The 24,605-nt window shown below is 42.5% G+C and overlaps 2 protein-coding genes across 10 annotated transcripts in view; both read right to left on the reverse strand.

Annotated features, from left to right (window-relative positions):
• The window catches only part of rnf122 (ring finger protein 122), a 20,522-nt gene extending 9,285 nt beyond the window's left edge, over positions 1–11,237 (reverse strand). Inside the window, exons 1-2 of one of the 4 annotated variants that reach the window (XM_020536578.2) lie at positions 10,299–11,237; positions 7,347–7,503 (exon numbers count right to left, since the gene is read on the reverse strand). In XM_020536578.2, coding sequence (XP_020392167.1) covers positions 7,347–7,503; positions 10,299–10,323 — 182 coding nt within the window. In that variant the 5' untranslated portion in view covers positions 10,324–11,237. Of the gene's footprint in view, positions 1–7,346; positions 7,504–8,422; positions 8,519–9,904; positions 10,183–10,298 lie in introns of those variants that run through there. The other 3 variants (XM_020536577.2, XM_048618785.1, XM_048618786.1) reach the window with 3 other exon arrangements.
• Positions 11,238–14,466: 3,229 nt separating this feature from the next.
• Positions 14,467–24,605, reverse strand: part of LOC109938117 (gamma-glutamyl hydrolase) — a 40,140-nt gene continuing 30,001 nt past the window's right edge. For 3 of the 6 annotated variants that reach the window (XM_048618530.1, XM_048618529.1, XM_020536582.2), the window contains exons 5-9: positions 24,358–24,496; positions 21,696–21,802; positions 21,411–21,504; positions 18,521–18,658; positions 16,351–16,948 (exon numbers count right to left, since the gene is read on the reverse strand). In XM_048618530.1, coding sequence (XP_048474487.1) covers positions 16,833–16,948; positions 18,521–18,658; positions 21,411–21,504; positions 21,696–21,802; positions 24,358–24,496 — 594 coding nt within the window. In that variant the 3' untranslated portion in view covers positions 16,351–16,832. Of the gene's footprint in view, positions 16,202–16,350; positions 16,949–18,520; positions 18,659–21,410; positions 21,505–21,695; positions 21,803–24,357; positions 24,497–24,605 lie in introns of those variants that run through there. The other 3 variants (XR_007265817.1, XR_007265819.1, XR_007265818.1) reach the window with 3 other exon arrangements.

A 24,605-nucleotide genomic window follows, 5' to 3' on the forward strand; every position in this document is an offset into this window, starting at 1 on the left:
CTACACTCACCTTTACTGGCTCCATCCCCGCCTCTTTGACCTGTCTGTCTCCTCTCCATCTATCTTCTCCTCTATCCATCTTCTATCCGCCTCGCCCTCTCTCCCTATTTATTTCAGAACCCCCTTCCCCTCCCCCATTTCTGAAGAAGGGTCTCAGCCCGAAACGTCAGCCTTCCTGCTCCTCTGATGCTGCTTGGCCTGCTGTGTTCATCCAGCTCTACACTTGTTATCTCTCTTCCCTCCAACATAAGCTGAGGAGCGAAAATCTTCATTGATGATCACAAAATGTTCAGCATCATTGAAGTTGATATTGAAGCGGTTTGTGTAGCATGTAGCAACATTTGGACAACGTTGAGGCTTGGTCTGGTCAGTGGCAAGCAATATTACCACGTAATGATCATCTTTAACAAGAAAGAATCTAAGCATCTCCTTTTGACATCAACACCATTACCAGTGTTGAATTTCCTATGACCAAAAATCTCAGCGTTATCATTGATCATAGTTTGAACTGGACCATTGATTGATTGATTGGTGACCAAAAAAAAGCATGCAACACACTGGGAATTGTGAGGCAACTAACGCAAATCTTATTCCGAAAACCTGTTCACAAAGCACAAGTTTGGAGGGTGATGGAATACTCTCCATTTGCTTGGATGAGAAGAGTTCCCCCAATGCTGAAGAGGTTTGACAGCACACAAGATAAAGCAGCTAGCTTGATCAGCACCCTATTCAACAGCTTAAACATCCATCCTTTCTACCAATGGACAGTGACTGCAGTGTGCGCTATCAACAATGTAACGTTAATGCTGGATTTGAGGTCTCAGACCTCAAACATTTTGCTCATCAGCACAGAACTCACATTCTACACAGCAGCCATGGTCCTCATCCTCCTGCATGCATCAGAAACATGGATTGTGTACAGGAGACACCCCAAGTCCCTGCAAAGTTATCACCAATGCTGAGTTGCAAAATTCTGGAAATCCACTGTCAGAATAGGCCAGTGTGAGTTTCTTCTCCAAGACAAGTATCGAGGCAGTGGTTATACATGACCAGCTGCTATGGGTGAGGACACATTATCCACAGACTCCTTAAACAAGTGCTCTACTCTGAGCTCTGCAATGGCACCACTGGAGGAGGTCCAATGAGGAGGGCAGAGACAATGCGACAAGTCCACCCTGAAAGCTTCCCTGTGATACGTGGGAATCACTTGCCCAAGAACACACAAACTGGAGATGGAGCATCTGCTAAAGCACAAACCACTTCCAACTTCACAGACTGGAGCATATGGAGGCCAAGCAGGAGTAGTAGAAAAATGTACAGAATCAAGAGCATCCTACCTACCCACCTCACTGAACACTGCCGATGCCACTGTGGCACAGTATGAAGTTTCAGGTTGGGACCATTTAGCCACCACAGAATCCACACTGCCCTCAGAGCACAAGCAAGTCACCCTTAACCCGAGGGACTGCCAATGAAGAAGATACGCGAGCTGTAATGTAGCAATTTCTCAAGGCAACTCTCAAGCAATTTCTACACTTTGCACTGCCTGGAGAAAGCAGCCAACATAATCCAAGACCACTCCTACCCCAGTTATTCTCTTTTCCACATTCTTACATTGGGCAGAAGATACAAAAAATTCAAAACACTGACCAACAGATTTAAGAACAGCTTCTTCCCCACTGTCATCCGATTTCTGAAAGGGCCTCTCATATGTTAGAGTTGAGCTTTCTCTGCACCTTCTCTGCAGCTTTAACACTATATTCTGCATTATGTTCTTTTAGCCTAATATACTTGTGTAAGGTATGATTTGTCTGGTTAGCACACAAAACAATACTTTTCACTGTATCTCAGTACATGTGACAATAATAAATCAAATCAAAGGCTCATTCGGCAACACCTTCTGAATCTCTTGACTTGTACCACCGACAGAAACAAGGGCAGCAGATGTGTGGGAACATCACCACCTACAAGATCCCCTCTAAGTTACACGTCATACTGACTTGGAAATATAGTCATCATTCCTTCCTTGTTGCGGGGTCAAAATACTGGAATTCCCTCTCCAAAAGAACTGTAGGTTCAACAAGCTGGTTCATAGTTTGCATTAGGAATGGACAATAAATATTGACTATGTCGGTGACACTAGGATCCCAAGTACATTTTTGAGAAGAAACACAAAAAGCACAACCTCCAGAGAAGCGTATAGCAAAGAAGGAGGCCATGGTGCTTTCATTGGCTCTTTAAAGGAGCTATTGATGTATTCCACCTCTCTGCTCTTTCTGTCATGTCCTGTAAATGTGGTCCCATCAAATTCTATTGTCTCTAACATTCTGGAGAAGCACAAAGGCTGCTTTTGCTGAACTAGGCAATGAGTGGTCTCTGTCCTTCTGCAAATCTCAGAGTGATCCTTTGATGTGATCAATCAGACTTCAGAACTGTTGTTATGCTGGCCCATTAAACTACTGCAGGCCTTTATGTTATGCAGCAGTAAGCAAGTTTCCATTGTCAGTCAGCAAGAGTTACCACCGTGTGGACATCTGAATGGGGAAAGTAGGGATGGTTCAGGTCACTTTAATTCTGAGGGCATGAAAGCACCATGGCCTCCTTCTTTGCTATACGCTTCTCTGGAAGTTGTGCTTTTTGTGTTTCTTCTCAAAAATGTACTTGGGATCCTAGTCAAAATGTTTAACTCAGTATAAAATGCATTTTGGTACCACAAAGAAGGGCTGGCTTATACAATTAATGGTAGGGCCTCGGGTAGTGTTGTAGAACAGAGGGACCTAGGGGTGCAGGTACATAATTCTTTGAAATTTGTGCCACATATAGACAGGATGGTTAAGAACGCATTTGGCACGCTTGCCTTCATTGCTCAGTCCTTTGAGTATAGGAGTTGGGACAGGACTTTGGTGAGGCCCCTTCTGGAATACTGTGTCCAGTTCTGGTCACCCAGTTATAGGAAGGATATTATTAAGCTAGAGCAGGCTCAGAAGAGATGTGCCAGGATGTTGCTGGGTATGGAGGGTTTGAGTTATAAGAAAGGCTGGACAGGCTGGGAGATTTTTTCACTGGAGCCTAGGAGGTTGAGAGGCGACCTGATAGAACTTCACAAAATAAAGAAAGGTATAGATAGAGTTAATGATAGTTGTCTTTTCCCTCAGGTGGGGAATTTCAAGACTCGGGGGCACATTTTTAAGGTGAGACGAGTGAGATTTTAAAAAAGACATGAAGTGCAAATTTTTTTTACACAGAAGGTGTTTCGCCTGTGAAATGAACTTCCTGAGGAAGTGGCGGATGTGGGTACAATTACAATATTTAAAAGATATTTGGATAAGTACATGAACAGGAAAGATTTGGAGGAATATGGACCAGGAGCAGGCAGGTGCGACCAGTTTAGTTTGGGATCATGTTCGCCTTGCACTGGTTGGACCGAAGGGTCTGTTTCCATGCTGTATGACTCTCTGACTGAAATGGAGAGATCTTGTCCTGCTCAGAGTTTTCAGATGTGAATCTCACATTGTATGAAGTGAAAACTCAGCTTTCAAATGCTGTGGCTGTGTGAAAAGGGTTAAGTGTAAGGTTAAGTGTGAGGTAAACCCATTCGTACAGCAGCAAGCTGTACCTTCTGCCAAGAGAGCTCAAAATAGCCCAGAAAATTTGATAGCTGCCTGCTGCCTTTCGCCCAATTGTTTGCTTCAGGAAGTTGACTATAATTTGCAGGATGTGTTCCAAGTTTCCGGCACCTTGACAGGCCTGTACATCAAGTTCCCAGGCTAGACACAGGAAAAACAATAATCCACAAAGAAAAGAAGTGAATTCAGAGGCAAGTGTTTACTTGCAAAGGTCAGGAAGTGGCACTACCACTACCAGGATTAGAAGCACAGTATAGAATGGCTTTCTTTTGACACTATACCCGGTAAAAGTCGATAAAGTGCATTTGGTTATAGTCTGATGCCTTAGAAAAATTATCGTGCTTTTCCAGTGACTAACCTGAGCCCGTTCCAATTTGTTTATTTTAGGACTCAGGTCATACTGATTTGATGTTTATATGGTTCACGTGCAGAAGGCAAAGAATTAAAACCTTTTAATTGCAGTAGCCTCCTACAGCCCAAGCTGTACTTACAGCTGCCTTTGTTCTCAGTTCTGCAATTCATTCCTAAACCCCTCTATCTCGTGACTTATTTCTCCTCCTTTCAGCTCCTTTTTGAAACCTCCCTCTTTGATAGAGCTTTTGGTCAATTTTGTTTAACACTCTTGTGAAGTGCCTTGGAACGTTTTTGCACAGTAAAAAAACCACAACATAAATACAGAGATAGTAATAACACAGTGTGGAGCTGGAGGAGCAGAGCAGGCTAGGCAGCATCAGAGGAGCAGTTGACATTTCGGGTTGGGACCCTTCTTCAGAAATACAATTTGATATTGACTGTGCAGTGAATTATGGAATTTTACTGCACAGAAGATTATTCAGTTCATGGTATCTGACTCTCTAAAACAGCTTTGCACTCTGTCCCAAGCTCTGCACTCTCTCCCATTTCCCTGCTCTATCCTGATATCGTTACTCTAAACCAACTATTTTCTCTTTTTTTTGAAGCTATTATGGGTTGTGCTTCCATCACATTTTTGGTAAATCCCATGCCATCACAAGCCTCTGCATGAACGATGAAGTTATCAACTTTTTCCTTCTTCCTTTTTGGCCAGAGTCAAACTTGCATTGTCTGGCTGCCATCTTGCTACCAGTTAAATTCTTCATAATGCTGAATAACTTTATCAGATTGAGATTACAGGATTTATAATAATTCCTCATAATTAAACTGTGCGGTCCCTCATGTCACATCTTAGGAAAAGACGTCGGAACATTCGACATGTTTGACATCTTTCCCCAAAACAACGAGACCATGTCATGATATTGTAAAACAAAGTGTGAGATATTCTCTTCATCGATTTTTTTCTCCAAGGACATTTCCATTACCTGCCTACACCATGAAAATTGACTGGTGATTGAAAAATGTTTCATGATCTTAGCCAACCAAGTACTTTTTGAAATGTCCTCTCTATTATAATGCAGTAAATATAGCAACCAATTTGCAGACAGCCTACTCCCAAAAATGACAATGAGATAATTGACAGGATAAGCAGCTTTGATAATATTTGTTTCGGGTTACGCATTGGTCAGGAGGCAGGGCTGAACTCTTCTTTGCTGGGGGAGCGGGGGCTATCAGTTCAACATCTCGCCCATAACTGGCACCTCTGACTGTGTAGCAGTCTCTCAGTGCTGCTCTAAAGTATCGACGGAAATTTTGCACTCCAGTTTCTGAAGCACTTTTGAACTCAAAAGCTTCTTACTGAGAGGCGAGACTGCTACTTCCAGCTTATAAATTATTCGTAGCAAGCATTATCTCCAGACATCTTGAAGTACAGTATTTCTGGGCCAGAAGTTCATAATTGGAGTCCCACATCAGGACTTGACCTTGGAAGGTGCATTCATAATCTGGCTGACCAGGTTAATTGTCATCCTGTAACACTTTTCGAGATGCCCGATGGCAAGCGATCAGAGTGGGAATGTCTTCTGGACAGCCATCCTGTGAAAGGCAGTGGCAAACCATTGCAGTATTTGACCTTTAAGTGCGGACCATTCCAATCCGATGGTCCAACCCTCAGAAACAAGGATGGGCGAAAAGACAAATGGTATTAGTTTTTTAAACTGAAAGAACTGTGAACGCTGGAAATCAGAAACAAAAACAAGTAAAGCAGCTCATTACTTGCACTTCACACCGTGTGGTCTCCTCAAATTTGGGGAAACGAAGAAGAGACTGGATGACTGCTTTGCAGAACACCTATGTTCTGTCTGCAAAATAAAATGCCCTCAGCTTCCAGTTGCCTGCTGCTTCAATGCACCACTCTGTTCCCTGGCCAACATTTCTGTCTCAGGCTTGCTGCAGTGTTCCAGTGAAGCTCAGCACAAGCTGGAAGAACAATATTTCATTTTCCGCTTGGGAACTTTACAGCCTGCTGGACTCAATACCAAGTTCAACAATTTTAGGGCTTGAGGTACCTTCTCCCATGTCCTCATCCCAATCCCCACACACCAGGCCTTGTTATCACATAGTCTGCCGTTACATGCAACCCATTGTTAGCTGCTAATATCCCCATTCATTCTCTAATGCTGATTGTTATCCACTCCTTGTCTGTCCAACTGTTCTTCTGTTTCCTTGGCTCTATCTCCACCTATTGTTTACTCCTTACCCCTCTCCCCCCAACCTATTTTCTGCATAAAAAACAACTTTTTCCTCGCTACCATCAGTTCTGAGGAAGGGTCACTGGACCCAAAACTCTAAATCTGATTTCTCTGCACAGATGCTGCCAGACCTCCCGAGCTTTTCCAGCAATTTCTGTTTTCGTTTGTGTTACTTCTTTGCTTTTGGTATCCACAACTTAACTTAGAAAAGCTTGCAAGCCACATAATTTATTCTTTGCACCTTTTATCAAGTTGTCATGTACCCCAGTTTCCAGTTTTGTTCCTGTAAAGTATTAGATGCTTTATTACATGAAAGGCTCAATTTAAGTCAAGTGTTATTGTTGTTGTCCACCAAGCAAGTGATGGAAAGACACTTTGTTGACATCTACCTATGGGAGTCCCAGTTCTATTCTAGTGCGCTGTGAGCACCGAGAATGTGCATTTACAGATCACTGAGCACATGTAAAAGTGAAACATGAAATGGTGGAGAAGTGATGTCTTCCTTTCCTTGAATTCTTCCACTGTGCTTTCATTTCTGCACCACAGAGAGTTAACAGCAGCTGTCTGAACTGCCTTTTCTTATAAACACAATGGTCATTTCCTGGCCATCTATTTGCTGAATATTTCTGCTTTGCCTGCCCTCAGAATATAAATACACTTTGCCTCAAGGGAGCTGCATTGTTCTCTATCCCCATGGGGTTAGAACACAACTTTCAGAAGAAGGGCACTGAATCCCAACCAGTAAAGATAACGACCGGCAGCACCACACACGCTTACACAGAGAGAGCTCAGGAAAGAGCTGCAGGGGAAGCAATACATATCACAATTTGGCTGCAGTTCAAGAGGCAAGCACTGGCCTCTCACCTCTGGGATCCCATGGACAAAACCAGTTAAAACTGTTCCTAATTCAGCAATCTCCAGATGGCACTAGAAAATGATCGCTGGTGCAGTCAGGATATTGTCCTGGCTACAAATATATTGGGGTAATGACCCTTCAATGAAGCTTGATGCTGAACCTGCTGTTCCCCAGCACCAACATAACACACCTTAACAAGTACAGAAATAACTGTTACACAAAAAGAAACAGCAAAAACCACAACGAGTGGATGGGAGTTACCTGATAAAATAACAGCAGAATATCAAACTCAGCACGAAGACAAAAATTCCAGTACCAAATATCACCATGTAGATGTTCAATGGAAGATCCTGAAAGGTAATTGGCGGCATTGTGCACGATTTATTCGAGTAAATCAATCCCAAGCCACAGAAACATCCTGAAAAGTGACAGAAACAGAAGTGAGACATCACTGGTTAACATCAATCCTTTGCATCAAAGCTTTTATTTCCCTACTTACCTGGTTGATAATCTTAGCAGGACTGTATGCCTATTTTCCCCCCAAGCCCTCCACGCAAATTTTCTTCCCCTTCTCTTGAAGTGACTGTCGCTTACTGCCTATTTCATGAATTATGCAGGAAAGTCAACAGGAAGAAACCCAACCATGTCCACATACATTCTGTTTCCAGAAACAGAAGATCTGACAGATATTTCCATTTTTCAGGAAAGTCCACTGAAGGCAGTTCTGTCCTGACTCCACTGCAGCGATGACCAGACAACTGAACAATCCATAAATCTCAATAAAGGGCCAACAGCTATGGTGCAGGACATTATTCAACATGAAAAGAGTAGGGGATGAAGTAAATGAACAAGTGATGATACAGCATTTTGGTTTTTCAAATCTGCAAACAGAGGAAGGGAGGAAGCTGGTAACTATTTTAGATAAGTGGATCATTCTGTTCATAGAATCCTTACAGTATGGGAACAGGCCATTCAGCCCAACAAGTCCACACCACCCCTCTGAAGAGCATTCCATCCAGACCCATTCCCCTACCCCTGCATTTCCCACGTCTAACCCACCTAACCTAAACATCCCTGGACGCAATGGACAATTCAGCATGGCCAATTCACCTACCCTGCATATCTTTGGACTGCGGGAGGAAACCGGAGCACCCAGAGGAAGCCCACGCAGACACGGGGAGAATGTGCAAACTCCACACAGACAGTCACCCAAGGGTGGGATCAAACCTGGGTCTCCGGCGCTGTGAGGCAGCAGTGCTAACCACTAAGCCACTGTGCTGCCTTTTGTTTCTGAGATGGTTATAGTTCCACTCTAGGAGTCAGAGACAGTCCATTACCTAAGCAATTCAGGATCAATAATAAAAGCTGTCCATGCCAGAAATGCCCACATCCCGCAAAAGAAGGAAAAAAAAGAGCTTCTAATTATTTGGAGGAGCACAGCAGGCCAGGCAGCGTCAGAGGAGCAGGAACGATGACGGTTCGAGTTGGGACCCTTCTTCAGAAATGGGTCGTAAAAACAGAAATTCTTGTAATTATTTGGAGGTGCGCACGAAAATAAGGGAAGACATCAACAGGCCTGCGGAGTCTGCAAGTCAATGGAAAATGTTATTCAATATCGGAAAATGGGAGGTGGTTCACTTTAGTGCGAGGAATACGGAAGCCATTTGTTACTTGAAAGACAAGAGACAAAACAGGGATACAGGAAGAACGATATGTCAATCAGAAAAAAAGCATCACAAGTTAGTAAAACCACAAGCAGTGCAAACAAAGGACAAATGTTCATTTCTTGAAGATATATGAAACAAATAAGCAGAAGGAATGTTAACTTTTCCTCCAGCCTTTGTTGGATTGCAAGTAATGTGCTGTGCCCAGTTCTGGTCTTCACGATACACAAGCAACATAGAATCATTAAGCAAAGTGAGGAAAGACTGACAAAGGCGCCACATGAATTGAGAGGATGAAACTATCAGGAAGCATTGACGGTCACCGGACCCGAAACGTTAACTCTGATTTCTCTGCACACGTGCTGCCAGACCTGCTGAGCTTTTCCAGCAACTTCTGTTTTTGTTTCTGAGCACTGATCACTCTTGGGTTCCCTTCTCAAGGCTAGAGTTCTTCAAAACCATATTTTTTGACGTGGACAAAGCGTTTCAATTTTGGGTGAACGACGGGTATAAATATGGGACAGCCTCTCACAATTAAGCTTATCGGAGGAATATTGACTCAGAACGGTGAGAATGTGGAATCCAGTGAGGCACAGAATGCTTCAAGTATGTAAGAGGAGGCTTAATACGTACACAAGGGAGAAGGAAATTGAGGAATATGGGAACAGGATCGGAAGGAGTACAAGATTACAAGAGGCCTATGTGGAGTATAAACACTGGCATACATCAGATTGCTCGAGGACCTATTTCTGTGCTGGAATTCGATGTATTTCAATGTCCAATTCTCTGAACGATTCTCAGTTGCTACCCCGACCCTCAGCCTCACTCGTACTTCATACCTGGGATGCAATGCTGAATGGGTGACAAAAATGTACAGCATTTCATTCGTTTTTAAGATACATCAGCAAACATTACAGAGTCTTTTTCTTCAATACACAAATGTAATCTTTCGCAAAATCTTTCTCTGCACAGGGCCCCCTAAACCAGCTGGGTATTTTTAGAAACATTATCCTTTCCCAGCTTGCGTTCCTTTTCTCCAGCCCCTGAACCCAGCGCTCTGCACTCCAGTGAGTCGGAACCCCTTTCTCCATCCCGTCCCGCCCCATTACTCTGCATGCCTCAACTAGGAAAGAAAAACGCCAGTCCACATCTTACATTGTTCCTGCTCCGAACCACGGCACTTTCTGTCCCCCTGAACCTCGCGAATTTTTCACGCCAGACATTTGTAACCACAGTTATCGACCTATCCTTAAGCCTGGGACCCCGCAGTGCGGGTCGTGAGTTTGAACCCGGCTGTTCCATTTGGGCTGTATCTCCCTTGACCCGGGCAAGGCGGCGGTTGTGCGCGGTGAGACGGCAGACAAAGCAGGCAACCCACAGTCTGATGATGGCTGACCGCTGGTCTGCTTCGTCCTTCTCATTGTTCTCAGCAGCTCTCTTGTCCGGATCATCCATTCCCCCACCCGACCCCACCTCCCACGGTCCTCCGTCAGCCCGCAGATCCACAAACCCTGGAATATCAAACAGAAAGACATGTCAACATCCTTACCGTTACACCACTGGAAAGGGTGCATCAATAGTCCCGGATACAGATCTCAGGCGCAGAAATGGAGATGGGGTGGGGTGGAGTGGAGGGGGCCGGGGGAAAGGCTCAATCTCTGGGGTTCCCTCCCTTCCGACAGCAAGTCCGCGCGTTGCACCGTGCAAACTGACACGGCTAAAGCCCTCGGGAGTCTCTACGCCAGAAACACAACCAGAAGGCCCGCTGCCCGGATCAGACTGCTCTCGCACGCTTCTTCCTCGCCTCGACCCGAAGCGCGACTTTAAATAAACGTTCCGAGAAGCCGAGAGTCTTCCTCTTCCTTTCCCTCTCAAGGCCAAGTGCGTGAAGAGCCGCAGAGGAGACGGTCTTCAGCTCGCTGCATGCCTCCGGCTGACAGTCGGAGAATCAGAACAGTGCCTGAAGGGGGCGGGGATCAAACACAGCGAGCACACCTTCAGTTCGTTTGCACCCTCACCTCAAAGCTCCTGTTGGCAGTGTGCTTGCGCCAATGTTCCTGTTGACAGGTTCCGTGCATCTACCGACAAGGAGGACCTTACAGCCCTACTCTGCCGGGTCTGGTTGGCATTTGCCGTGCCCCCAACTCTGCCATCTCCCCAGTCCCGGTCACATCTTCTCAGGATTTAAGGTCACAGGAAAGGCAATCGTGATGCACATATTCCCAGGACCGCAAGTCCAGTGAAGTTTGGTACCGTTCCCAGTCTTGAAGTCACAGAGGCTCTAACCGAAATGATAGGACTGTGAATGGGGAGAGTGGAAACGGGAGAAGGAGAGATGGTTATGTCTGACTCCCACATTAGGAGTAATTTTCTGCATGCACTCTGGAGACATACAACAGCAACCTGTAGGTTTCCTTTGGGTTTCTATCACCCCAACCGAACAAAATCGGGAGTCGAAAATGTGTGACTACACTTCAAGACTGAGATAGATTTTTAATCAGAAAGAGAGTAAAAGATTGCAGGGAAAAGGCAGCAAAGTTGAATTGAGGATAATCTGATCAACCATGATCTTGATGAATGGCCTGTTTCTGCTGCTTCATATTCTGCTAAATGGATACACTGAGCAAGCAGGAAGCCCAAAGTCAGGGATGCACATTCAGGCAACTGTCCGATTATCTAAAACAGCATTCAAGAGCAAAAGGCAGGACTGCACGTGAAATTGCTTTATAATCAACAAAACTCTTCAAACTTGCAGGTGGGAACAGAATTACAGGGAACGGTTTAGAAAGTTTTGATGAATGGCTCCAACATTTTCTGTCTTTATTTCTGATTTCCAGTGTATTTAGTTTTTTTTACTTAAATAATACTGCAGTATTTGATTCAGTGCCACTTCTCTTCGAGTGCCCACCTTGAAATTCTGCTCTAGTTTTTCATTTGTTTCTTTGACCTTTTTTGCAGTCATCTGTTTATTTCTTTGCTCAGTCAGGGGGACCTGATGAAACATGAACTCTTTTTCACTCCTGAGAGCCTGCCACATTTTCTATTTTTACAAGACCCTAAGATGGAGCAGCAGAAACAGGCCATTCATCAAGATCATGGTTGATCTGATTATCCTCAATTCCACTTTCCTGCCTTTTCCCTGCAATCTTTGATTCTGTTTCTGATTAAAAATCTGTCTTGAATTTTCTCAACCACTCAGCCTCCGCAGCCCTCTCTGTTAATAACTTTCACAGATTCACTGCCCTCTGAGAGAAGAAATTCCTTCTCAACTCTGTCCTAACTTGGTGACCCCTTACTCCAAGATTGTGCTCTCTGGTCCTAAACTTTCCCCTTGGGGAAAAATACATCTCTGCAGCTATGTGATCCAGCCCCCTAAGAATCTTACATGTTTTGACAGGTCACCTATCATTCTTCTCAACTTGAACGAATGAGTACAACTTACCAAACCTCTCCTTCTACGACAGTCCCTCCATTTCTGGGATGAACCTGGTGAATCTTCTCTGGACTGCATGCAATGCCAGCAAATCTTTCCTTAGATCAGAAGACCATTCCAGCATTCCAAGCATTCCAGCTGTGGTCTAACCAGTGCCTCGTACAGTTTCAGCTAGACTTGCCTATTTTTATGTTAAATTCCCTTTGGAAAATACAGGCCAACATTCTACTTGTCTTCCCTATTAGCTGCTCAATTTGGATGTTATCTTTTGTGACTCATGCACGAGGAACCCCAAATCCCTCCGTGCTGCAGCCTTTCTAAATTGAAATAATTTTCAGTTCTCTGCTCTTCCTACTGAAGTGCATAACATGCCATTTTTTCCACATTAAATCCATCTGCTCTGTTTTGGCCCAATCCCAATTTGGTCTGTATCTCTCTGTGGACTCTGTGTCATCCTCACCACCTGTCTTACCACTTTTTTTTGTGATCTGTCACCCGTGGTAACAGTACATTCATTTCCCTCATCCAAGCCATTTATATATTTTGGAAGTAATTATTGCCCCAGTGCTGATCTCTGTGGCTTACCACTAATTCTTCCATGATGCAAGAATGAAAATGTCCTCCTTGCTCATTTATCCATGCTAATATACTATCCAAATCACCATGGACTCTTATTTTTATTGATTAGCCTCACATGCAGTACCTTATTTGAGTGAATGGTTGCTCTTTTAGTACCACAAGCAAAGTAGTTTTACATTCTGTCACAGTCATGTCATATCCTGTGCCTTGCAGATTGTGGTTATATCCTGTCCAGTCACACTGTGATATCAAGTACAAACTTTTAACTCACCATTGGGTACATAGTGCTCTACTCTGCAGTCATGCAGCACAGCTGTACGAGCTCTGTAATTCCATTTTCAGAGGCAATGATGAAACATGATGCAACGTGATGAAACATATCTCTGATTGAAGCCAATTTATGAAGTTCCCAGATGGCTCAAAGGCCCACACATACTAAATGGTCCTAGCCTCCATCTGCATTATGTTGACTTAACCAATTCCAACCAGGAAGGCAAAAGATTGGATGACAATTAGCCTTAGAAACTTTGGATTAAGCAAGAGTAAATCTTACTTTTGATCAGTAGTCAATGATCCTACTGGAAACTTGAACTCGCAACGGTGGATAAAGGCAGGATCATGTTCTTCTGCAATGTTTCATGATCAAAAAGTATTACTTCCCAAGGTACTGTCATGAAGATGCTCTACTGGTATCCTCCACCTAAGTTTGCACCAGCAAAGTTGTATTTCAAGAACAAATGCACTCAGAAGGAGGAGAATAATTAGCAATTTACTTTGACTGAAGAACCTCAGTTAACTTTCACCTCGAGTACCTGGAGATCAGTTAGTGGTTTCTTACATATGATTTATGTGCAATCTTTTGTTAGTCTGGTGCTGATAACGAAGTGGCATCTGTAGGTAACGCTAACAGTTTGTCTAGCATGTCAGATGATATGCATGGATATTTATAACAATTGCAAAGAAATGCATATGATTTCCATTTGCCTGAAAAGAATGCATACTCGCTTTTGGAGCAATGAACCTCACTTATTTAATCACAAACAATTTCAGCATAAGTGGGCAAGAAGAAGGGATCTGAGATGCATGCACAATTGATGTGAAAGAATCAGACCTGCTCATGTCACATCGCTGGAAGCTCAGCATTGAATCAGCCTATGTTTAGCATTCAGCCAAAAGCTTGGAAAATGGCATGCAAAATTATATGGAATTAATTGAGAACAAGCTTATTCCCCAGTACCAAGTCTACCTTTTTCATTAACTTGTGGGATGTAGGCTTCACTTGATGGACCATCACTTATTGTCAATCCCTTTCTGTACTTGAAAAGGTGGGGATGCCAACTGCCTTCTTGAATTGCTGCAGGTGAGATGGGTAGGAGTACTAACAATGCTGTTTAAGAGGGATTTCCAAGATTTTGACACCGTGATAGTGGAGGAACGCTGATATGCTTCCAAGTAGTTGAGTGACTTTAAAGCAAACTTGGAAGTGGTTGTGTTCTCACTCTCTCTTGTCCTTGCCATCTCAGATGACAGTGTCATGGGGTTTGGTGACTTTCTCCAGCGCATCATGAAGATGGTGTGAGCTACTACCATGTGCCGCAATGGTGGAGAAAGGGAAGGTTTGTGGGTGTGGTGCGAGTGAAGTAGTCTGCTACATGCTGAGTGGTGATGATCTCTTCAGAAGCTGCATTCATTCGGCAATGGGAAGTATTCCAACACACTTTTTACTTTGTCTTCTACATCATGGACAGGCTTTGAAATACATTAAATAGAAATAAATGGTCATTCCAGGACATGAACCATCACCAATATGCCAAAGTCCTGTGAATCTGCCTAAATCAAATATTAAAGCACAGAGTGTGACAGAGGGAAAAAAAATGAGACTTACAGCATTGGTACTTCATGTCAGCAAAAACGTGAATTCAATAGGATCCTGTTTACTCCAACTCTGCCGCCAAGAGGACAGTGATGGGTGAGTGAGTCAGTGGTCTCACTTGGTGCACAGCACATACCAGGGCTTCAAAGGTAGCATGGAGAACAATGAAATCCAATTTCATCAATGGTACATGCCATTCCATGTGACGTGGTAAAACACATCACCGATGTAGTTATTGTCTCCCAGTACATCATTTGATGTAGGTATGAAAAGGCTGATCAACCTTCATGATTCCATGATGGAATGGCCACTGATGCAAAGTACAAATTTGTCCAATAACTGACACAGATTGATGCCCTTACCTCATATGTCTGAGCTACATTGACAGTGCGAGTACCAGTTTCCATTGTTTCTCCACTGCAGAGTACAAACCCAAGGCCCAATGAAAGCAGTGGCAAGAAATTATGGAATTCTAGTTGGTATTTATTTTCTAGACTAATAGTCATCCAAATCCCACCATATCCTTGTCTTCATTCTCCAACTGCCTTACATAATCTATTCTTAAATGCTCTTTTGATCACTACTGAAATCACTAAGCTTAGTCCTACTCAGTCTCTCAAATCCTCTGCACAAAATGTTGTTCTACTTTGTCCTAAATTTCTTGCATTTATATCCTGTCACTTCTTTCCAGAAACTCTCAATTTCTGGAAACATCACTTTCGATTTCCACTCTGGTGAAAAAAACCTGAGCATGAATTATTTGCTGGTGAGATGGTATAATTCCATGTTCCTCCATTATGAAGGATCATTGACAAAAAGCTTTAAAATTCAATCCCTGGCTTTTGTTCTGGCCCACGGTCACACTTCTACTTTGACAAAAGCAGAATCTATCACAACGGTCACAAAATAGGCAACTGAAGATTTGTAATCTTCCAACAGTTGTAGCATCTGCTGTCTCAGGAGAAACCTCACATTGCTACCCAGTGGTGTTAAAGTTCAGAGATAGTAGGAACTACAGATGCTGGAGAATCTGAGACAACAAGGTGCAGGGCTGGATGAACACAGCAGGCCAAGCAGCATCATAGGAGCAGAAAGGCTGACGTTTCGGGCCTAGACCCTTCATCAGATGTTTTGATGCTGACGAGACATGCCTGGAAGTCATGCAATGGTTGTGAAGTTGAGATGTTCACATCTGCATAAATTAGAACATAATCACTACTCAGGGAAAAAAAAATTGTAGATCTATAAAACAGTAATCTTGGATAAAAAGACCTTAATATTTATATTTACTCTTTGAAGTTTACTGTTCTGTTCCCAGCTTTTACTTTTTTTCTGTTCAGTTGGGACCACGAGAAAAGAGAATCTTTACAGGCAGTAGCAGTGCTGCTTTGACTTTGTCATCACAATATCAGATCAGACATTCCTTCCCGTCTCCCTTGCCTTCTTTCTGTTCATTCAAGGTTTGTTTGTGTTTTTTTTTTAAATTGGCTTTTTGACTCTCTTTGCCTGGCTTTAGTTGTCTTGGCTTTTGCCATCTGTGTTGTTCTGATAGATTGGAATTTGGAATCTGTGAAAAGGAGAACAGTTCTGTTTCAATTTGCTAACAGCCCTGGATCAAGTCATAGTTTTACACACAAGAATAAATTTCATAAAACTCTGACTTGTGATTGCACACATGATTTTTGAGGTTTTAAAATGAGTGAGTGGAATCCCAACTTCTGGAAAGAATGTTTATTGAAGCAATTGGTCAGCTGTTGTAGAAGTGATGCTAACTGCACTTACAACATAAAATGAGGGCCTCTTTGGTCATGGTTTTCATAAACATCTTAAATCACTTGACTGCCAGTGAAAGAATTTTGATATCGTATCTTACTATCATTGCTGCATTATTGTAGAAAATAGAATAAGGTAAATACATAATCCAGAATAAGACAGTGTTTATGAATGTAAAGCTGAAAATTATACAAATGATAAATTGATAAGATAATGACTGGTTGATGCTAAATTCATTTTCTCCCCCAGTACCTGGGTAAAGCGAGACTTCTGCATTAAGTTTAGAATGCCCTTTTGGTTCCAGTTGATAGTCATGATGCTCATTTCACAATCATACTTCGCTGTTTGGAGAAGAAGTGGGAATATCAGGTTTCCTGCTTGAATTTAATTTGTAGATTCTGCACAAAATTAGTGTTGGCATTTCTTTAGAAAAAATAGACTTCAATGTAGCTGGATGTAGGCACATAGTGTGGACTGTAGTTATAAATCAGAGCTGCCTCCTCTTCCTTCAGGTTTGAAAAATGATGGAAGTTCTTCCGGGCTGTGAAGAAACAAAGAATATTAAGAGACGAGAATGCCCAGAGTGAGGTCTATCAAAACAACGGACTTTCACTGCATGAACAGACAGCATAACACCATCACTTGGCACAATTCATTCGTCATGGCACCTTGTGATCCATTCACAGGAAGCATGAAATGAGCACTGATTTTTTCTCTCTCTCTCTCCATGAACCCTGGCTTATTTTTAAAGCCAAGAAAATTGCCTTGAGGAGAGGAACTAACTCAGGAAATTGAGGAAATCTAAAAATCTACAGTGATGTATACTTCCATATTTAGACTCCGACTGATCTTTATGCTCAAGGCTTTAAAGGGAGAGGCAGATTTTTCCCTCTTTAAACAAGGGGTCATGCCTTCAATCTGCATTGTCCCCATCACTAAGCTGATAAAATTCAACTATTTTGAATAAGAAAATACGACACCTAGATTCTTTCTTGTCTGCATGGCCAACTTATTTCCTCCCTGACCTAAGCTACTGGGAATTTTGTATGACAATACGTGTCTTTAAGAGTGATTTGTTTTGTCCCATTTCTCTTGAAGAGGTGTGTTGTTAACCTTTTTCTGAAGAAAGGTCCAGACCCGAAACGTCAGCTTTCCTGCTCCTCTGATGCTGCTTGGCCTGTTGTGTTCATCCAGCTCTACACCTTGTTATCTCAGATTCTCCAGCATTGGCAGTTCCTACTATCTCTGTGTTGTTAACCTGGTGTCAACAGTCTGCTCCATGAAAAGCAGAGTAAATAGCTTTGGGTGTTTTTTTTTCAATTTAGACAGAAGAATCATCAAGGGATGGAGTTTGGCTTACAGAGACCCAGGGTTTTAGTTTTGCTTTCAGTTAAACAAGTTGGGGTTTTTGGATTTGAAGTTGCTCAAAACAGCACTCTCTCTGCTGGAGCAAAAAAACTTGAGATCTCTCTCTGCTGCTAGTTTAATTCCTTTGGGGTTCCTTTCTCCCAAACGAGAGACAGCACGTGAGTGAATCTGTTTTGCTGAATTTGCCTTTGCCAAGGGTGTGTTTATAGAATGCTGCTATATTGGAACAGTTGATTAGTAGTAATTAAATAATATATTATTTTGTTGATTATTTCAATAGTTAAAGTTGTGCCAATTCCTTTTTTATCTTTACTTTAACTGTAGTCTAAGAATAAAGTATATTTTGCTGAAAGCCTTTAGTTTGTCCAATCGAATCACAGGCGGAATACAGTGCCTTACACTATGATAAAAGTTATGCAGAATGCAATTCCAGATGGATAACACACCTGGTTACAATGTGGTAGAAGGGAAGATTCCCTGTCCAGGTTTTAGGGCTGTATCAATGTGTTAATTCTTCTGACATCTGCCTCAAAATTCTCAGGACATGTGCAATTGGGTTCATCTGATTTTTCAACGCTTCATCGATCACCCTCTTATAAATAGTACTCATTAAAGGAGGGTTGAGAACCAGAGGACGTAAATTTAACGTGACCGGCTAAAGAATAAAAAGCAACAAGAGGCAAAACTTTTTTCTTATGCACCAGGTGATTGTGCCCCCTTCTTTGCCTTGACCACAAATAAATACCTTCATTTACAAAAAAGTCAGACAGGAGATAGGAGACTTCAACAGCATTCGGAGAATGTGGGAAAGCAAAATGCTGCTGCCACTGAAATCGATTAACCTCTGGATGCCACTGGACCCCATAGAAAGGATATCGAATACCTGCAGTAACAAATCGAAGATACTAATTACAAATTCAACAAAAAAATACCTATGTGAAACCAGATGGAACTTATGAGTTATTTCCCTCATCCCACAAGTCTTTAACACAGGTTGTTCATTATTGGCGATTGATCTACTGGCATCAAATGATAAATGCATTTAAAAAGGAGGAAACAAAACGTCAATCATTTTCTGCAGGAAATGTGGACCCAGAGAGTAGCCAGAAATGCATAAGCATTTATGAATCATCAGAGAAAGAATGTCTTAAAGGGTTAGCATGAAAACACAACAGAAAAATGAGGGATCTTTGACAGTTTTTGTGATCAGTCTTAAATGAGGTGACTCATGAGTGGCCTCTGTTGTAATTTCTCGCATGCTGCATGGCCCTGCATAGGCACAGTTACATAGAGAGTTACACTAGTGTCCAATAGCTTTTTAACTGTTCAAGGAACTGAAATGTGGGACAACATTTCTCCCAACCTAGCAAGAGCTTCTTTCCCCTTCAGCTAAATTTCTGTTTGAAACTCCCACTTGGTAATACTGCTAAGATACATCACATCTTTCACTCAGAAGGTGAAATATGTACTGATTTGGAAGCTGATTGGATCAAGCAAAATCAAAGGGCTTGCATGGCTGGGATCAGATTGGCAGAATTGGTTGACATTTAGACGGAGTCAACATTGATTCTCGTGCCTGGAAATGACTCCAGGCATTGAATTCACCTGCAACTGCACAGTTTGCCTGTACCCACGGAAATATCATCTGTGTTGAAATCATGAAGTAAAAAAAAAAATCATCCCTCACGGTGGAAGTTCTAGCTAACTCTGAATATCGTTTGACAAGACCAGTTGTTATTTTGTCCACTAAAACCAAGAAGCATCTTCCAATTCTCAACAAGGCATTTGTTTGATGGCAAACATCTTAAGATTCAAATGTACTGCAAGGAGATTAACAATTATTTTAATAGCTTGACTGTAGCTGCTGCGAGCAAACCAGCCATGAATTCACTGGTCTAACTCATAGTTCAATCTGATCTGATGGGTATCACAGGAGGCAATTCTTACCCAGGTATTCTGGTGATTTATTTTTATTCTGGCGATATAGCGAACTGGATTTGTAGCTGTGGTTTTTGGGATTTTTCAATGCATAGCATTTGGTGGGATGAAGAGGATGTCCAAAACAATCACAAATACAATTGTAACAAAGTGGGGAATACTTGTCAAACCTCCAAACTGTTGAATAGGCATTAACAATGCTTAGCCACTTTAATCTGTTCTGTTGTGAATTGAAATCAGAACTTTGAAACCAAGAACATGACAGTATAAACTTGGAAAGATCATACAAACACTCGAGAATGATAGCTTGCTTTTATTGGTCAGTGTATTCAGTATAGGAGTTGAGAGTTATGTTTGCAGCTGAACCAGACATTGGTTAGGCCACTGTAGAATACTGCCATCAATGCTGCTCTCCATGCTATATGAAGGATGTTGTGAAATTTGGAAAGGTTCAGAAAAGATTTGCAAAGATGTTGTCAGTTTTAGAAGGTTTGAGCTATATGAAGAGGCTGAATAGGCTGGGGCTATTTTCCCTGGAGCATTGTAGACTGAGGGGTGACATTATAGAGGCTAATAAAATCATGAGGGGCATGCATAGGGTGAATAGCCATGGTCTTTTCGCCAGTCCAAAATGGGCAGAGGTTTAAGGTGAGAGGGGAAAGATTTAAAAGGGACCTCAAGGGCAACGTTTTCATGCAGAATATGGTCTGTGTACAGAATGAGCTGCCAGAGGTAATGGTGCAGGCTGGTACAATTACAACATTTAAAACCCATCCAGATGGATATATGAATAGGAAGGGTTGAGAGCGATTCGGGTCAAATGCTGGCAAATGGGACCAGAGTAATTCAGTTTATCTGATCGGCATGGACAAGTTGGACCGAAGGGTCTATTTCCATGCTGTACATCTCTATGACTCATAGGTCACAGTCTATGCAGAACTCACCCTCATTCATTTGTAATCATGGAAAGATGAGCTTGAGCTACTTTTGTAAACATGAGATGGAATTTGTTTCATTGTGCCAAGATCAGGACACTCAATAGATTTAGATAACTTGTTTTTTTCTCAATTCAAAACCCATGATCAGCCCAACTGATGACTTGAATAAAGGGGCGCAAGTTTGGAGAAGGAAGGAATCACTAAATAATACAAAAAACTATCTTAGTTCTTGGTTACTGAGAACAAAAAAATGTAAAATTTGAAACCTGATGTTACCTCTGACCCCAAACAATGAAGTCAATCAGCCAAGTTGCAAAATTTTTTCAACAAACAACACAAAAACAAGACAAGACACAAGTTTTCCACAGAGGCCGAGGACATTATTGTTTCTAAAAATGAAAGAAACTTGGCATAAAATGAACAATATCTTGGATACTTTTCTCCCACCAAAGCTTTGCCAAGACTGTAAAGAAGATGCAAAATGAACTTCAAAAGTTTGATTAAATAAACTGAAGAGAAATATGTCAAGGTCAAATAACCAAAACATGATGGCAAAATGAGCTTAGCATTTACACAGAGCAAGGGATGGAAAACATAGGATTGCCACAATGATCTGAACAGTGTGCTTATGGATAACATGTTTGGATAATGGCGTATTCATCTGTAAATACAGGTTTAAAGAACAAGAAGTGCTCTTTGTCACAAATGCCCCTGCCAGTTATGTTTGTTATATAATAGCAGTTACACTGTTCAACCTACCCTCCATCGTAGACACAAACTCCACACCCTTTCTGTCATAATTAGTGGACAGAATTGAATAAAATTTCCTTAGTTCCTCATCTCGTAGAAAATCCTGCCAAAATACATCAAATCAGTGTAAGTCAAGTGATAAACCACATAAGTTTTCGGTCTTTACGGATGAATAAGTTGAAAGTGGGCTGAATGATCATTCTCATCCATAACTACACAAGTCGAACAACCACTGTGTTCCATCTAGTTCGTAACACACTCACATGATTGCATCCTCCTCTTTTCAAGTATTACCTTCACAGAAAGAGAAAAATGATGGAAGTTTCCAGTCAGCGGTTCATGGGATAAAGCCCTGTACACATCTGAAGGAAATTTCTGAAACATTTCACTAAATTCTGCAGCTGGGAGGAAGAGACAGAGAAAAATGCAGTTTAAAAATAAAATATCTGGTGAAATTCAAATCAGAAATCCATCTCTGATTGCAGAGAAACTTTTGATTCAAGGAAAATATTTGCACAATTACAGTGTGAATTGAAAAATAGGCCCTATGGACATGCAATCACCATACATGTCCATACCCCACAAGGACGGCCCAGAGGCCCTCAGTTTTTCGCTCTCCAACAGATCCCCCCTCCACCTCACCAAACTAGTCCTCACCCTCAATAACTTTTCCTTCAATTCTTCAAATTTTCTCTAAATCCAAAAAGGGTTCCCACGGCATTCCCATGGGCCCCAGCTACACGTGCCTCTTCGTCAGTCACATCGAACAGTCCCTCTTCAGTTTGTACACTGTTACTGTTCCCAAACTCTTTCACCGTTACATCGATGACAGAGTTGGTGCTGCATCCTGCACCCAGGGAGAACTGGAGAAGTTATGATTTCGCTAACAACGTCCACCCCGGCCTTAGATTCACTTCGTCTATCTCAGACACCTCCCTACCCCTTCTTGACCTCAGTTTCCATTTCCGGCAATAGTTTACAGCCCGACATTGACTATAAACCCATTGACTCCCATAGCTACCTAGACTGCACTTCCTCCTACCCTGTTTCCTGCAAATACTCCATCCTATTGTCCCAATTCCTCTGACGAGGAGACATTCCACTCCCAACCATCCTGGATATCCTTCTTTTTCAAACAACGTTCTTTCCCCCCACCTGTCATCCAGACAGCCCTCCACTGCACCTCCTCCATTCCCACTCCACAGCTCTAAACCAGCCCCTCCCTCCAAACCTAATAAAGATAGGGTCCCCCTTGCCCTCACTTTCCACCCAACCAGCCTCCCCATCCAAAGCATCATACTTAAACTACTTCCATTAACTCCAAAGAGACCCCACCACCCAGAACATTTTCTGCTCCCAACTCTCTCTGCTTCCGCAAGGACCATTCCCTTCGCTAATCCTTAGATCGCACCACTCCCCCCTACCCGGTACCTTCCCTTGTAAATGTAAAAGATGCAACACCTGCCCACATACCACCTCCCTCACCTCCATTCAGAGCCCTAAACAGTCCTTCCAGCTGAGACAGAACTTCACCTGCATCTCCTCCACCTAGCCTCATGCATCCAGAGCTCCTGATGTGATCTTCTCTACATCAGTAAGACCAAACGTTGACTAGGTGACTGTTTCACTGAGCATCTTTGCCCAGCCCTTAACGGCCAGCCTAACCTCCCAGTCACGGCCCATATCAACTGCACCCCCTCCACTCAATTCCCACACCGATATGTCCATCCTTGGCCTCCTCCAGTGTTGCAGTGACTTGGAACGCAAATTTGAGGAACGATACCTTATCTTCCACCTAGGCACCCTACAGCCAGGAAGACTCAACATGGAGTTCTCTAATTTCAAATATCCTTCCCACCCATCCCCGACTCCCTTTCCAGCTCTGCCTCCTCCCTTCCATTCCACCTCCGAACCATCCCTTCTAGCTCCCAACTGGATTCATCCCTCCCATCGACAACCAGGTCATACCTACTTCCGGTGTCCACCTATCACCATCATTCCACCTCTCACCCCCCATCTCTCTTTATCTGCAGCTTCTCCTATCCCCACATCCAGTCCTCAAGAAGGACAATACCTGAAACGTTGACTTGTCCTTTCCTCCTGATGCTGCCTGGCTTGCTGCGTTCTTCCAGCCTGCTGTTTGTCTACCACATTTTAACTGTTCGATTGGATACTCCTGACCCAACATCCCTTTGAATACTATCCGAAAAGAACAAATTTGCTGAACTCAGCCAGGTGCTGTCTGTGGAAAGGGTCCCATACTGTCATGCACTTGATATGAACAGCAGCCAAAATTATGATCTATCCTTCATTATCCATGCAGACCAAAATCCTTAAATCTCATTGGCATGGGACTCTCCATTCACATTAGTAACTCAGTTAACTAACATTTCTCTCACTGTTTAACTCAATCTTTACTATAATGCTTTTTTTTGTGCAATACCTTACTGCATATAAAATCTCAAAGAACATCACAATTTTTTTCAAAACGTACTGACTGTTCTTCTGTAGTTAAATGCTGCCATCTGCCAAAACCCATAGTTAACCATCAGAAGAGTACTAGCTCACATCCTTTGATATGCAAGTTAAAGAGGGAGTATTGTTCTTTTTCAAATAGTGTATTTAACATGTCATCTGAAAGACAGCACCTCTAACAATGGAACAATTCCTCTCCACTGTTTACGTAAGTCAGCCAAGATAATAACTCAAATCGTGAACTAGCTCAAATTGTAATCTTCGAATTTACAGTGAGCATCTTACGAAATGTTCCAAGTTGAATAGTTTGAATGAGCCTCTCTCAACTTGCTTAGCATGCAGACAAGAAACTAAGTTGTGCTGTACCAGTGTTGTGCATCTGACATAAACCCATTTAAATTCGTATTGCAACACAACACCAGGAAATCCTCTTTACATTGTAATCCCCAAGTCATAATACTGTATCAGAAAGTGCTCCTACCATTAGTCAGGTTAAGTGGGAGAGCAATGTTTTCTGTGTCAGTATTTATCAGTAAGTTCTTTCCAGCAGTAAGCACGGTCAGCAACTGCATTCCAAGGCAGGTTCCCCATATTGGAAAATAATCACCAGCATCAAATGCCTGCAGTAATAACATTGAAACAGCATCAAACAGTATCATCCATGCCACCATTGGACTATTCACACAGACTGCTAAATAGCCCTCCAATAACTTAAATTCATCTTAAACT

The sequence above is a fragment of the Rhincodon typus genome, chromosome 40 (genome assembly GCF_021869965.1).
Source record: "Rhincodon typus isolate 14 chromosome 40, sRhiTyp1.1, whole genome shotgun sequence".
Classification (NCBI taxonomy): Eukaryota; Metazoa; Chordata; class Chondrichthyes; order Orectolobiformes; family Rhincodontidae; genus Rhincodon; species Rhincodon typus.